Source organism: Ptychodera flava, assembly GCF_041260155.1.
Source record: "Ptychodera flava strain L36383 chromosome 3 unlocalized genomic scaffold, AS_Pfla_20210202 Scaffold_26__1_contigs__length_13983176_pilon, whole genome shotgun sequence".
NCBI lineage: Eukaryota > Metazoa > Hemichordata > Enteropneusta > Ptychoderidae > Ptychodera > Ptychodera flava.
In genome coordinates, this window is record NW_027248280.1 from 12,943,068 (window position 1) to 12,959,139 (window position 16,072).

At 35.4% G+C, this 16,072-nt stretch overlaps 1 protein-coding gene across 1 annotated transcript in view; it reads right to left on the minus strand.

The window, feature by feature from the left end:
* Window positions 1-1,042: 1,042 nt before the first annotated feature.
* The window catches only part of LOC139125972 (plasminogen-like), a 43,907-nt gene continuing 28,877 nt past the window's right edge, over window positions 1,043-16,072 (minus strand). The window contains exons 7-9 of the mRNA XM_070692047.1: window positions 7,118-7,378; window positions 1,340-1,603; window positions 1,043-1,143 (exon numbers count right to left, since the gene is read on the minus strand). Coding sequence (XP_070548148.1) covers window positions 1,043-1,143; window positions 1,340-1,603; window positions 7,118-7,378 — 626 coding nt within the window. The remainder of the gene's footprint in view (window positions 1,144-1,339; window positions 1,604-7,117; window positions 7,379-16,072) is intronic.

Consider the following 16,072-nt stretch of genomic DNA (forward strand, 5'->3'; position numbering starts at 1 on the left):
AGTGATGTCGGTTCAATATGCAAATATAAGCTCATTTACTTTTTTTTTTAAGTTATGCACTTATTTTTATGAGTAATTTCTAATATTGCAACATTCAGCTGTAGAGCACATAACACTTTTGAGAAATTTGAAAAATATGTATGAAGATCCAATAATCCCAAATTAATTCCGATCGTGTTAGTAAGAAACATTTTCAATGTCTGAAAAAAGTTAACTCAGGGATGACGGCCATTTTGAATTTCAAATATCGGTAAATGTCAGTTAATTTGATTCTGTGGTATTAGCTCGGTGACCCTCGTTTCTACTCTTTGTACAGTAAGGATATGCTTGAAGTTGAGCAAACTTCCGATTGATATTACATGAATTACACGAATTAAGAAAGGGGAAGGAGCGAATAAAGTAGTTTTTCTACCTTGACCTTAGATATATATTTACGAAAACGGTCAATGCGATGAATATGGTACATGGGAGTAGGATAAACCTGACCAACGTGACGCTTCATATTCATTACAAATACGCCGATGCTAACTCACAATGTATGAAACCCGATCGGGGTCAGTTAATATGCTAAGCCGGTCGCACGGCGTGAATTACGTTGAAAACGATAATACCAAATTAAACTACTAGAACAGGATAAGTATACCAATTCTGCTGACATGCAAACAATTTCTTGAAACAAACTCAGATAAATTATCCTTGTCTGTGGTGGGAGAAGCGACTATTTTCCCATACTTATCAGCGATATCAAGACTCTAACATCGCTATTAGGCGATACAAAAATAAATCACATTGTGTGTGTGCCGCACCCTTGGTCTTTGAAAATGCCAATTTTTCAACCAAATTTATTAACGATTGCGGGAAATTTATTAGTTGATTCAAGATGTCACACCATAATGTATCTCAGGGGCTTATCCGCTACAAATTATGTGCTCCTATATTAACTTAAAAACTTGCTACTGTTGTTTAGTGGAAATCTGACCCTGATTCTTTTCATATCGATGCATACCACATAAACTTTCGCCATGTGCATGTCTACCTTCTCTCAGTCTCTTGGCACGATATACGCCAAAAATAGAGATGGATATGGCAACTGGTATTGTGGTTGCACCAGTTTGTTGGCCGGCACAACTATTGCTCTCGATACTATTGCAAATGTTGGATACATGTAATTATTGCAAATACAAGACCGGGCAACTTACAGTGAAGGACAGGTTGCAACAATATCTTAAGCCACATAATTTCACTATAAAAAAACAAATCGCCACAAAACTGTTGATATTTATAATTGAAAGAATTTATTTAGTGCTTTCTGAGAACAAAAACATTTTGACTTGCTCACCACAATTTTCGCCTGGTTGACCAATATCACACAATTCCCAACGAACAGAAGAATTTGTGGTGTAGCACCAAGCACCTCCCTCTCCGTCAGGATTCCGACAGTAGTTGTGCTCTCCGAGGCCCGCGTTTGGATAATTCTCTTGGGTATTTACGTGCTGATGCGGACTCTGTTCTGTCCATTTTTGACATGTATTCTCATTAACAGTCATCGAAACAGTGCCACGATAATCGTTCCCGTCAACAGCATGATAGCATTCATTTGTTGCTAAAACACAAATATTAACAATAATAATTTATAAATGATATTTAATTAATCTGATCACTGTCTATAGATAGTTCAACATTAAAACTGAAAATCCTGTCGGATATTTATATTAGGCTTGATGACAATGCGACATATTTTGGTTATATTTATTTTTATTTGATTTGGCTTCATTTAATGACGGTAGCCTGGCAAACTATAGAGAGAGTTTATATCCCCAGGGCCCTCGACATTACAACAAATAAATACAAAACCACCAAAACAATTTTCAAAAGTGAAAATACAAATAACCAAATATAACAACTGTCACTTTTAACAGGAAAAACAAGAAAAAGTTAAAATTCTGTTAAAATAATTGCTTTTAAAAGAGACAAGTGTCTCAGAAAATTTGACTTCTGTTTTCACCTTATTCCATTCCACAGCTCCCTGTGCTGACCTAGTAACTTATTTTGGGAGCTAGCTATGATCACACGGCTATGACACTGCTTGACATATTGGAGCATTTCAGTCATTTACAATGGGGCTATACTTTTCAAGGATTTAAAAAACTAAACACATGTTTTTGTATAAAATTCTGTCAGGTAAAGGCATAATATGTAATGATCTAAAAAGTCCATTGGCAGGATAATTATATTTAGTGCCCATCATAACACGCACAGCACGTTTCTGTAAATTGAATAACTTGTTTCTATTAGCACTAGTTCTTAATGCGCTACAACAATAGTCCAAATCGGGAAGTATATATGCAATTATATGTTCGTCTATGGTATAAAACCGTATTGTACGTCTAGGTAGAGCTGTACGTGAATTGACCTTTTTATAAAATAAATCAGTATTTGACTTCCAGTTCAAGTGTAGATCTACAACTATTCCCAGAAGTCAATCTTCATTTACAGAATCTAAAATATTCTGACCAAGTTTACAATGAAGAAAATTTCTTGGTAGACATGACAATTTCTGATGTGTGGTCTTCAGCATGGTCTTTGTTTTACTTGTATTTATAACCATTGTATTTTGCATTAATGGAGCCAGTGCGACTAGGGGAAAAAAACTTATGGAAATTATTATTTGTGAGATGTTTTCGATTGGAAAAATTGACAATTCATAGTCGTTGTCAATGGAAATATATCAATGATCGATTAGAACGATATGTTTTGAAATCTGACACTGAGTAATATGTAAGTATAACATATCTCCTGTTATATGCGTCACGATGTACAGGTAGAGATTAAGGCATGATGCCTCACCTGTAAACACTTCCCAATTTTTTATGAAAAAAAGTTGTTACTCTTGGAACTTGACTTAAATACTATGTACTGCATTGTTTGTCCTGAATAGATATACAGTGATGCAGAAAAAACCAACGAACCTCATCAAAATATAGAAATATCTCTCGAACACGATGCAATACCGACAACCAAACGTCCTGCAATAACCCTAAGGGACAGTTAAGTTTCTTCGGCCTGAGTTAGGGAGGGAGCAATATAATTTTTTTGTGGGAAACAAAAGTGGCTGACTCAATTGTTCCAACCTTCGTAATTAGGGTGACGCTTCTATTCTATTCTACCTTTCCAAAACTGGGTGATCCCAAGAGACAAATACAAAATGTGATATATATATATATTATATATATATATATATATATATATATATATATATATATATATATATATATATATATATATATATATATATATATGTGAAATATGTATACAAAAAAAACCCACAAAAAACACACACAGATACACATATATATGTATATATATACATATACATCTATATACATACATACATAATATATATATATATATATATATATATATATATATATATATATATATATATATATATTATATATATATATATATATAATATATATATATATATATATATATATATATGTATGCTCTGTAAAATAATATGTATGTATGTATGTATGTATGTATGTATGTATGTATGTATGTATGTATTCTACATAAAAATGAGTACTCTATATGCATATGTATATGTATGCATACAATTGAGAGTACCTGACACTAACATATGGTTTATATTACAGAACAAAATGTAACAAAGAAGTTGTATTGTCATAAAAAATAGCTTCTCTCCCTCAATGAGAACCAAGTTAAAGACTCTGTTTTCCCGTGATAATTTAGGTATAAAACAGTATTGCCCAGTTCTTTTAAAACCGTGTTCAAACTCTCGGCTTAAACTTTACATTAACATACACAAATATATCTCAGTTATCATCATCTTCTTCTTCAGGGCCTGAGTGTCGATTGGATTCATTTCAGTGTACTACAGTGAATGAGGTTGAGAAGATTATCAGCTCATCGCCCTCGTCTACTTGCTGTCTTGATCCTGTCCCCACCGGGATCTTGAAGGATTAAGTTGTTATTCCAGTTCTGTTACCTCTCATCACCGAAATTTGTAATAATTCACTTAATATGGGGTTGGTACCCACTTCTTTTAAACAAGCTGTTGTTAAACCCTTGCTGAAAAAAACCGCATCAGATCGTAACATCTTAAAAAAATTCCGTCCTGTGTCAAACTTGCCATTTCTATCGAAAGTTTTGAAACGTATTGTTTCCATTAGACTAAAGACGCATATTTCTAGTAATTATTTTGATGAACCTTTACAATCTGCTTATAAACCTGGTCATAGCACTGAGACTGCTCTCTTAAAAGTAACCAGTGACATTTTACTTGCTCTCGACTCAAAGCATGATGTATCTGTCATTTTTCTAGACCTTTCAGCTGCTTTTGACACTGTCAATCACACTGTTTGCTTTAATCGCTTACAGCATCGCCTTGGTATCACTGGTACTGCTTTAAGTTGGTTTAAGTCATATCTTTCAAATCGTAGACAATGTGTAATTTTAGACTCTGCTAAGTCACCTTATTACTCCGTTGATACTGGTGTACCTCAAGGTTCTGCCCTTGGACCTATACTTTTCAATATTTACACATCTCCTCTCGGTGATGTGATTTCTAAACACGGCTGTAAATACCACTTTTATGCAGATGACTCAAGCATGTACATGGTTTTTCAGAGAGCACACTATGATGTTACAATCACAAATCTTGAAGCATGTACTGCATGAAAACCCAATAATACGTACTGTATTAGCATGGATTATTGGCTGTATTTTAGCTGAAGAGTGCATATACAGATGAATACAGTCAATAATCCATTGTTTGTATTCAGCAAGCCTGTATTAATGTGGATTCACATGAATTCACGTGTATTATTCTACAATACAGTCAATTATTAGTGTGAATTTATCTGTATTATTGCGTTTTCATGCAGTGATATATGTATCTCTGATGTCAGAAACTGGATGCTTTCAAACTTCCTGTGTCTAAATGATGACGAAACTGAATTTTAATTTTTGCTTCATGTAATGATCCCACTGATAGTGGAGCAAGGAAAATTCGTATAGGTGATGCATTAATTCCAGCTAAGTGTAATGCAAAGTCCCTGGGTGTTCTTCTTGATTCATGTCTTTCTATGAAAATCCACATCGGCTCGATCTGTCAGTCCACTATGTTTCACATTCGTCGCATTGCCCTCATCTGTAAATATTTGTCTAGGGCAACTTCTGAACAGTTAGTTCATGCTCTAATAACCTCCCGTATCGACATGTGTAATTCTTTGCTGTACGGCATACCTAGATACTCAATTAGTCGTATCCAACACATACAAAACAATGCTGCCAGGATTGTTACCCTTTCAAATCGTCATGCTCACACTACTCCACTTTTACAGGAATTGCACTGGTTGCCAGTTTATCAAAGGATTACTTTTAAAATCTTGATAATCACTTTCAGATATATTCATGGTTCTGCCCCTAAATATCTCACAGAAATGTTAAGTCTTTACACCCCATGGCGTAATCTACGTTCGGCAGAGCATTTCAAGTTGTGTTCGATCAGAGTGAGAACAAAGAAATATGGTGACAGAGCTTTCAGTGCCGCTGCTCCCAAACTGTGGAACGCTCTTCCACTGAACATCCGTGTATGTTCAACTTTAATAATTTTAAGCGTTTGCTAAAAACCTACCTTTTTAGACTTACATTTTTAAATTAGATTTTTAGGTTGTCTTTGATTTTAATTATTTTTTTTTAATATCTGAAATTTCAATCTTGTAGACATTTTCAAAATTGCTTTGTTAATTTACCTTTTTAAAGTGTATTTTAAGCGTCTCTGATCACTGTTTTATGTGGATTTAGACGCTATATAAATAAACTATTATTATTATTATTATTGTTATTATTATTATTATTTATTAGTATTTCACTTACAATGCATTTTTTCCGTTGACATGAGTCATCTGTTCAAAGTTGTCCTTCAACTAGCTTCTAAGCTCTTTAATATCAATTTTGGTTTTCCCTGTTTCCTTGTGAGACTGATCACTCCCAGTAGTATTAACAAAGTACAATCACATGATCGCCCAAGGAATGGAAAGAAGCACAGAAAAAGTGGCATTTTTGCTTGTTAAAACTAAATCTCCTGAGATTGAAGCTCTGGAGGGCAATGTGTCACTAAAATTGAAGCCAAATCTTATATTACCACTTACTTTTACCACTTAAATCATAACACGCAATTGATGATGACACAAACTGCCTTTTGTCCATTACAACTTCGGCAATGTTAACTCTCAAAAACAAATGTAATAATTTAGTAATAATATCAAATCAAACTATTCGAACAAGATTCGCGTACTAATTGTGCTCACATGCAAAGAATGTGTTGGGACACAGGCAAATTCTCCTTCTCAGTGGTGGAAACAACGCCTTTTTCCTATATTTATCGGCGATTCCGGAATTCAAATATCGATATTAGACGAAACAAGACTAACCAGTGTTTTGTCTCGGCACGCCAGGTCTTCGAAATCGACGATATTTGCCCCCCAAATTATCAGCAATTTCGGGAATCTAATATCAATACTTGACGAATCACGATACAAGACAAGAAAGGCCTGAATTGTATCTCACCACACGGGTGTTTGAAAGCGACGATAAATACCTGATATTTTTCGGCCATTTTGGGACTGAATATTAATACTAGACTACACTAGAATGGATTAACTTGCGTTTCTGAAATCGCCAGACTTCCTTAAGCCGACTCTCACTTCGTTACAAGACGATATTCAATTTTCAAACCGTGTGTAAATATCTTCTTTGTATGGGAAATTTCACAACCACGAAGATGCACAAAAACGTCTTTGCTTTGTCTGTCTTCATAAGGCGAGTGTATCTTGTTAAATTCCTACTCTGATCTCTTGGAGATCTGACCTGGCTGGCATAACAATGGCTCACGTTACTATTCCGAAAGTTGAATACTTGAGAGTCATGCCTAGTCTTGATCGGGCAACTTGGAATATCCTTAGCCACATTATTTTGATATAAAAACTAACACAAATCGCTAGTAGACTGTCATGCAAAGAGACTGACGAAAAAGATGTTGCACTTAACTGTTTTTTTTTAATTTTAAATAACGTTTCTACTTGCTTACCACAATTTTCACCTGGTCGTCCAATATGGCACCTTTCCCAAGGAACAAAAGAATCTGTCGTAAAACACCATGTACTGCTGTCTCTGTCAGGGTTACGACAGTAGTTATGTTCTCCAAGGCCATCGTTTGGATAATTCTCTGGGGTGTGAGAATGCAAATGCGGGCTCTGTTCTGTCCATTTTTGACATGTATTCCCAGTAACAGTCATCGAAACAGTGCCACGATAATCGTACCCGTCAACAGCATGATAGCATTCATTAGCTGGTAAAGCAAAAACATTAACAACCTTAATTTTCAAATTAAATTATAATAAGTTTGAGGACTGCTAGAAGCATAGTTCAGCAGTATAATTAAAAATCTTGTTGAGGTATTATAGTGTCATGACTATGCCATATATTTTTGAAACATCTCCGACTGGCGGTAATTTATGAAACTTTGAATTTTTGAGATGTTTTTTGACTGGAAATCTTAAAAATTCAAAATATTTGTCGCTGTAATATATCGAATATCGATGAGAACACTTTTTTGAAATTAGACATGTTGGGAAATATGCAAGCATAGCATATTTCCTGTTATATGTACAAATAAATGGGACCGAATCAAATATATTTGATAATAAGTACCCGAATGTTACACGTTACAGAATATATATATATATATATATATATATATATATATATATATATATATATATATAAATATATTTATATGTATATATATGGTATGTATTGCCGTTAGAGCACTCTGGTGAGTCCATATTTTTCAATTCTCAACAATGTGTAACCGTACTCTCTGTGCCCAAGTTCAGAGGTTGCCATAAAGCCATTATGGTGATTACCGGGAGGGCACATTGTATACATTTTGTGTATTTCGCTCACTGCTTTTATAGTAGTTAGAGCACTCTGAGATTGTTTGGCAGCCTCTTGCGTAATATAAGGGGCGTTCACTGTTGGCACTATGCTTCGCTCATGGTATGTATTGCCGTTAGAGCACTCTGGTGAGTCCATATTTTACATTTTGTGTGTGTGTATGTATATATATATATATATATATATATATATATATATATATATATATATATATATATATATATATATATATATATATATCACTTTGAGACTTCCTAGGAATGGTTGTTGAACATGTTTGATTTTCGTGTGTCAATTATAAATAACACTTCTAATAAAGGTATACTGTCACCTGTAATCTAAATATTTCATATATGGTCAAAGGGGCCTTCCTACAAAATGCCCATGTTGGGGCGCTTTTTAAGAAGCGGCCACCCGCTTAAAATCTGTGATTGGTCAGATTTTTTGCTTCCATGGTAACTGCAGCAATATTTGAACAGGTGACAATATACCTTTAAACAATGATTACATTTCTTAGACTCATTCGATTATATGGTTGTTCTTGATAGAGTCGAACATGAGATCTTGAATGGTTCGTCCTTAGATTTCAAATCATTATGCCATATTCGTTCTTTAATTCCGGTCTTTCAACGTATGCCTTTCTAAGTCACATTGAAGTAACTGCTTGATTGAATGATTTGTCCTTAGATATAAAGTTCAAGTTTCGTTTGATAATTCCGTTCTATTAGCGCATGCCTTGCAACAGAAAGATTGGCAATCGACTTTGAGTCGACTTTGATGTTGACTTTGATTTTTGGAATGACATCTACAATGGTAGATGGACAAAGCACAGTCAGACTTGGCATATGTTGCGACTTACAGCCTAATAAATGATGAAAAAACCTATGAATGAATGAATGAATAAATTGGATTTTGTTGTTTTGTTTTTGATGTTCTCGTTATTGAGAAACCTAAGTCATGCAATAAATCTGACTGCAAATAATAAAATAATAAAAATAATAAAAGTTTCAATGTTATTCATGACAAGTCATTAAGTAATTCCCGTTAAATCTTACATATAGTCGGCTCAAACAACGCAACTGATTTTTAATGGGGTGTTAAATTCTGATGAATGGAAATTAATGTATTAGAAAAAGACACAGAGAACGAATAATTGGGCGGCTACTTTACCTTTGACAGCTGTAGAACAAAGTAACAAAAACAAAGGCCTCAGATAGAACGCCCTAGTCGATCCCGTGAAGCCCGTCATCTTAGTTCTAATGGTCTTGATGGCGTCGAATCCTTTATATCCCTTTTCAGGATTTCGTTACCTCCCATACTGACGGCAATTACTGAAGGAAAATATCCGGTTGGAATAAGTCGGTAAATGACAAAGTGGAACGGAGGGCGTTCAGAGGAGAGAGATGTGGTTAGTATGCTTGGAGAAGAACATACGCGTCACAAGTCATCCCCAGACTCAAATAGTCATAGTAAAAGTACACAGAATATGTCAATGTAAAACTGAGCACTTAACATACTCCTTTGCGCGTTAAATTAAGAAGCGAGTGATATCACGATGGAATGGCACTCCTATGCAAATTTTGCACTTGCAGAGATAATCTGCATGCTATTTGTTTTTAAGATGTGGTATGTTTTCGAGTGTCAAGAAAGAAAGTTTGCAAAAATCATGATATCCACTCGTGCTTTTTTACGTCACGGGATCGAAGCACAACTGTTTTCGCTAAATGGTACGCTTAGGCAAGAACATTTCTCATATTTCTTTCCTTTTATACAAACTTGTATAAAAGGAAACCGAAATACGTTTCTTCGGGCTAGGAAGTGACTCTAGAATATGAAGCCAAGCACTTGGGTTCGGACTGGTTTATTGACAGCAACATATTCGATTTTGTTTTTAGGTCGTATGTTTTCAACAAGAGAAATCTTAAGTTGCGTATGTCTCACTTTCTTTGTTTACAAAGAGCTGTTGAATATACAGTAAATTGGTCGTTCTGGATCCTGCAGAGATTAAGTTTGATGGCAAAATTTTTAATTGGTAAATCCAAGAAAACCTAGCTATTTTTCGATAAAAAACAAGGAAGCTCAGCTCTTGCGATCTTTAAGTTGTTAGACAACACAGCCAAGAGGTGTGAGTGTTTTTTACTGCAATATTAGAATGAATCAATTTGAGAAGTTGACCTGATCAAGAAGCTAGCAAAAATTTGCTGTTTGAACACATTTGAAAATACCTTAATGATATTTCACCATTTAACAATTTATTATCCTTTTTAAAACGAAATGTTGCTATCACCGCCGCAGTATGCACATGGTTCTATTTGACGCATATCTGGAATATGTTTAAACCATATTCGGCACCCTGTCTTTTGAATGCCGAACGAAATCCACAAAGAACCCGGAGGAAGCACTTACGAAGGGTATTTGATGTCCTCAGCTTTACAAATTCAGCATGTGATTCGCTGCTGTTTTAAATTCCTCAGTAAAAGCCATTTAGTGTATGTCATGTTGATGATCTTGGGTTCATAATTTTTTCCTCTTTGCGATTGCGTCATTAGATTGGAGATCGAATCACTGTTTAAATGGATCACGCATTACTTTTCATGTCTCTGAAAACTAGTAAGGAATTGATGTCCCGCAAAAAAGAACTGTTTTAGAAGTATAGAAAATAAAGACAATCATTAATTTTTGGTGACGGCATGGTCTATGGCCATGCAGCATTTTCATATTGTATAACATGTGCATTGTCTTTTACATAAAACTGGACAATGATTCCGATAGGTTTGTCATGGGTTACAAACGGTATTTGATCGCATTTTAGACACGATTGGAGTAGGCAGACCAGGTAGTACACATGACACACCCAGTATGAACATATCTTTGTCAAAACTTATACGATTAAAAACGAGAATCGAAATCAAAATATTAAAGATATTACCCGTCTGTCGTTATATTTGTGTCGCTAGTCGACACATACTTCATGGCAATACCTGTCGCATTGAAAACATTCACCTAAATTGTGACATGAATAGTTGTAAGTTTTAGTTTATCTGGCAGCTCAATGCTATTCTTGACATGACATTAGTGAAGTATCATAATAAGAAAGTCAATACACTTCGTATATGTGAAAACATTGGAAAAACATCTCACAAATGACAGTGACTCTTTTTTCTTGTGTTGTATGTATTTTGGTTTACAGGTCAGATCTGATGCGGCAACATCTGCGCCTTTCGTACCTGTCTCTTTTGAGGCGATATACTTTATTTTGAAGCCGTTTGAGACCACACCGCCACCTAAAGGCAAAAAGCATAGTGATCAACCGCTCTACTTCAAAGCTGGTCTTCCTGAATCTTACAATAATGGGCCAGGTGGTTCACATTCTTAATAGTTGTTAAATTTCAGCAAAGGAAAGGGGTAAACACAACACAAATTTCTTCTAGGAAGACGAGGATATGATATATTCTGCTCACAAGTTTTAAAAACACTTCCAAAGCTGTACACTAAGTTTATCATTCCTTGAGGTAGAACGCACCTCGGGGACAGACATTGGGACTCTCAAACTTTTACAATTCTCTTCTGATATACCACATGTATGGGTTCATTTTAAAACTCTTGGTGAAAGACAACGTTTCACCGGCTTAGTTTTTCGAAATTCAAAAATTTTCATTTTTTCTCCATAGAGTTAACACAGGCATGGCGGCCATTTTGAATTTCTAATATCGGTAAATCTTGGGTAATTTGTTTCTCTAGTACAAAAATTTGCACGGTGACCCCCAATTTTTATTCTTGATTTTGAAAGAGAATGATTGAAAGGTTCCTTGAGGAAAGGTAGAGCAAAAGTTTAAGTCTCTCACTTTCGAGGTGCATATTACCTTAAGGAGACAACGGATTGTCTCACATTCGCAAATCGGCCGTAAAGTCACAAGTTCAACTGCACTTTTTGTTAATTTTGATTTTACTTTAACCATTACTTAGCCAAGGCCCTCTCGTATGTGAATTTTGAATACGCATATATGAACAGACAAAAGTGCAAATGGAAGTACCCACAGGCTGAATTTTGTATCGTATTTACGTGCGTAAAACCAATGTGTGCATTGAGACAATTAGACTGTTAACTAAACTGATACCAAGTGGAAAGCTTGTTCAGATTTGCAAGCCACATACTGGAATTGCAAATGTAGTTGAGTGGATGATACACCAGCCCAATCGATACATCATGAACTTTTAGATTCCTTAATCAAATTTTAAAATGATTTAAAACTGTTGTCTTAAGATAGTGAGCTACGTTGCCAAAATATAGTTTCAATCGATTCTTTAAAACTAATTTGGTTGGAATCGCCACTTCTCATAGGGATCTTCTTCAATTGTTCGCTTAAAATGTCAGATAGACATGGCGTGGAAAATAGCGCGTGATTCGCAGAGCTCTGGCCTGTTCGGTAAATTTGCAGTCTATTACTGATTAAGATTCACATCTCTTCAGAAAATGTACTCAATAGGCGGAAAGACATTACGCAGGTTACAACTATGCATCTGGTCAAGCATACAATGATCATAAATATGCATGATCCCTCTGTGGGCCAATAATTGGATATTGTTTGCCGACGCACTCTGATACAAACTCTTCCTTTTCTTACTTGCAATGTTACACTTTTTGACGATGCGGTATCTACTTTCAGGTGAAGTGGTTAGGTAAACGGGAATTGGAGATATAATGACAATCGTAGATTTACATACAGTGATTGATTCACCGGACATTGTAAGGCAGGACAAACAAAACTGATTAATCATGTTGCCCATGAATAGCAGGGTTTACCCAATCAAATTTTAGGACGCCGTAGGGTGTGATAGAAGTTATTAAAAAACTATCTTGTACTCGTTAGACACTTTATTATAAGCATGAGAATCTTCTTCGTGCTAACGAGACCCTTCTAATGAGTAAGATAAACTGTTTCGTACTCAAGGAATAATTATTTGTATTTACTTTGCATAATGTCCCTCGCAGGTTTTCATAAATACACGTCTTTAAGCGGAAAGACTCAAAGTTTTACTCAAACATTTCTTTATAAAACTTCCAACCATGTGCATCCCTTTCGAAATCAAGAAAGAGTATTGTAAAACTTTGAGAATGCGAATATCTGTACCCGATGAACATTAACAAGTACCTTACAGTTTGAGGTAGAGAGAATAAGAGCATTTAGCTCATCGCATAGTTGTATATCTGTTTGGGAACTTTCTATACGTTGTATCTTCACGTGACCAATATTTGCCAGATATAATGTTTTTAGATAAGGATATCCAGGGTACACGCTCAAGGCTCACTTTTACGAAAACCACACACTTAAAGAAACTGAATGTGCATAAAACAGACACTTTTGTAAAGTTCAGAGCACGAATAATCGGCACATTGGGTTTAAAAAAGATTAGTCCATATTTTATATTCTCTCTCTGTCGTATCAGCATAAGCATTATTTGCGTTGTGTCAGAAACGAGACGAAGTCAAGTGTTTGAAGCAGCGCAAATGTCGCGAATGTCAATACTGCGGGGAAAACTGGCAATAATGGGTATTAAATATAGCTTTGTAATGTAAAATACATAAAATGGTCAATAATATCGATATTTTCGTGTAGGACCACGAGTCGTACTGTGTAATATTTGATTCTTTTATAATGAATGGTATTTTTGTATTTATTGTTCATATTAAAGACAAGGCTACTATTAGAACACAAAATTCGTCACAGCCGGTATAAGCGTGTGTCAGTCACGAAATATATGCATTTGAAATCATAAAAGATTTCAAAAATCCCTCGACCGGTCTTCAATTTCTGTCGTAGGTGAACACAAGCGTCATGCGAGCCCCGTCGCATTGAAACTTCCCCTACTAGTAGGCTTCGGACAGGAATTGCTGGAAGTTTATGTTTGTCTGCCAAGCTAAAGCGCCATTCATCATATTTTTGTGTTATAAAGAAGTCGAGACCTTCAACGCATTGGAAACATTAAAAAAGATTACATCTCTTACAGTTGTAGTTCCATCATTTTTAGTAATCGCGTACAAACAAAATTGGGTGCTTCTTGCTCATTGTACCATGTATATACTATGGTATAAAGGTCAAATAAGATACGCCTGCCATGCCTTCTTTCCTGAGGCAAAATACTTTATTTTGAAAAGCTCTTTGACCACTTCGCCACCAAGAGACAAAACAGCACAAAGACTAGCCTCTCTACATCAACGGCGATCAATTATAGGCCAGTTGGTCCGCGTCCTCAATAGTTGCTAATACTCAGCGAGCAAAAAGGGCAAACATAACATTCATCCAGTCTTCATGCTGATCAAACGTTTCTGATAACATATTGTTCACTTAAAATCAATCACGGCCGATAATGACCGTCGGGTGGATGGACAGAGGGAGCATAGAATTATGAATCAGACAGCGCTTTTAATGTCGCGTGAACGATTTGGATTCCTAGTGCAACATAGTTAAGGAGTCCTTTTATTCCATTTCCACCAACGATGTTAACTTGTAGACCCGCTTGGTTGTCCTTTGGCGGAAATTCACCACAAAGGTTATAAATATATCCACTCAGCGTAACGGATGACGTGGCATTTTCCGACTGAAAAAGATAGGGGCGGTCATTTAAAATAATAGTCACTTTAAGGCTGACCTTTATGCAATTTGCAGAGTGCATATTAAAAAAATATCTAACGATCTATTGGCGTCCTTCGTTCAATAAAATATGTTTCTTAATACTTCAAGATTGTTATTCATAGAGGTGAAAACTGTCAGACCATGTCACTAGTTTGATTACCTTCAGAGATGTTTATAAAAGGACTGAGCCTACTGGGAAAACGTTTATGCACACCCACGTTGTTAAAGTCATACACTTCTGAAGGTACATCCAATTGTAAATCAATTAATAAATACATACCCCGGGCAATGTCGAATTAATTCAATAAGCCCAGTAGTGTAAATAATTGACATTTTTGCTTTCTTATGCAATATCTATAGAATATAGTCATTACCGTCCAATTTTGTACTCCTTGATGCTGATTGATAGCAGGACCCTGTACTGTGCAAACAGTGTTCCGTAACTGGCCGAAATTTCCAAACCAGAAGCAAGACGTAGTCACTCTTTGGAATAATCATGCCTTGCTTTCACGGTTTCAACATCGTATGCGTCGTATCTCTTGTACAGCCGAGCGACCGATGTGAGAAGTACTGGTATATCAGTCTCAATTTTGAGATTGTATTACAATGTAGAACCCCTGTTTCTCTTGGTCAAATTTTCATAACTCATGCAGTCTGAAACATTCTCTTTGTCCGATAGAATATTTTTACCTGCTATTAAGAGTACCAAGGTAAGTCGCTATTTTTGCCCTTTGCCTGAAGTAACGTCATTTGTTATAAATTAATTTGTCGTGTTTGTCGTATCTTCGCCTTTCGTTGACACTGAGTTTTTTGAAATGCAACACGATGCTAAGACGATTCAGCTTGTGTACCACCCTTATTGTTCAAGTTTTTTTTCCATGGCTAGCAACTATTTCATCATCTTAAAATAAATATTATTTTTGTCATGTTCTAGAAACATGTAAGGAACAAATAATCTCTTAGCAGTCACCATTTCCCGACACCTGCACCGCCAAAAGCAGAATATACCAATTGTACGCGTATTGTAATTTATTACGTAGCTTGATTGCAGCGTTTCCCTTGTAATTCCCACATTACCTTAAAATTCCCCAAATAATACAACATTTGCACCAAATATGTTTCAAGTCCATTTATTAATTACACAAACTAGAAAAGAGGCAGTTATTTCTAACTAAAGATACATGACTCCTTTAAACATCTACAGAGCAATAAATAATGATGATATTTTTTTGTTTCCATACAATATTATTCAAATACTTTCTTCTTAACAGATTCCGGATTTATTATTTGTTTAGAACATTAGAGAACGCTTTAAAATGTGAGGTACTGAAAGTAACACAAAACACATTCAAAATGCTGAATAACTTGTCTATTAGCCTAAGGATTAACAGAACCGAAGCACCATTTCGAATTTTCTACACTATGAAGACCAAGCATTTATCCCTTGGCTC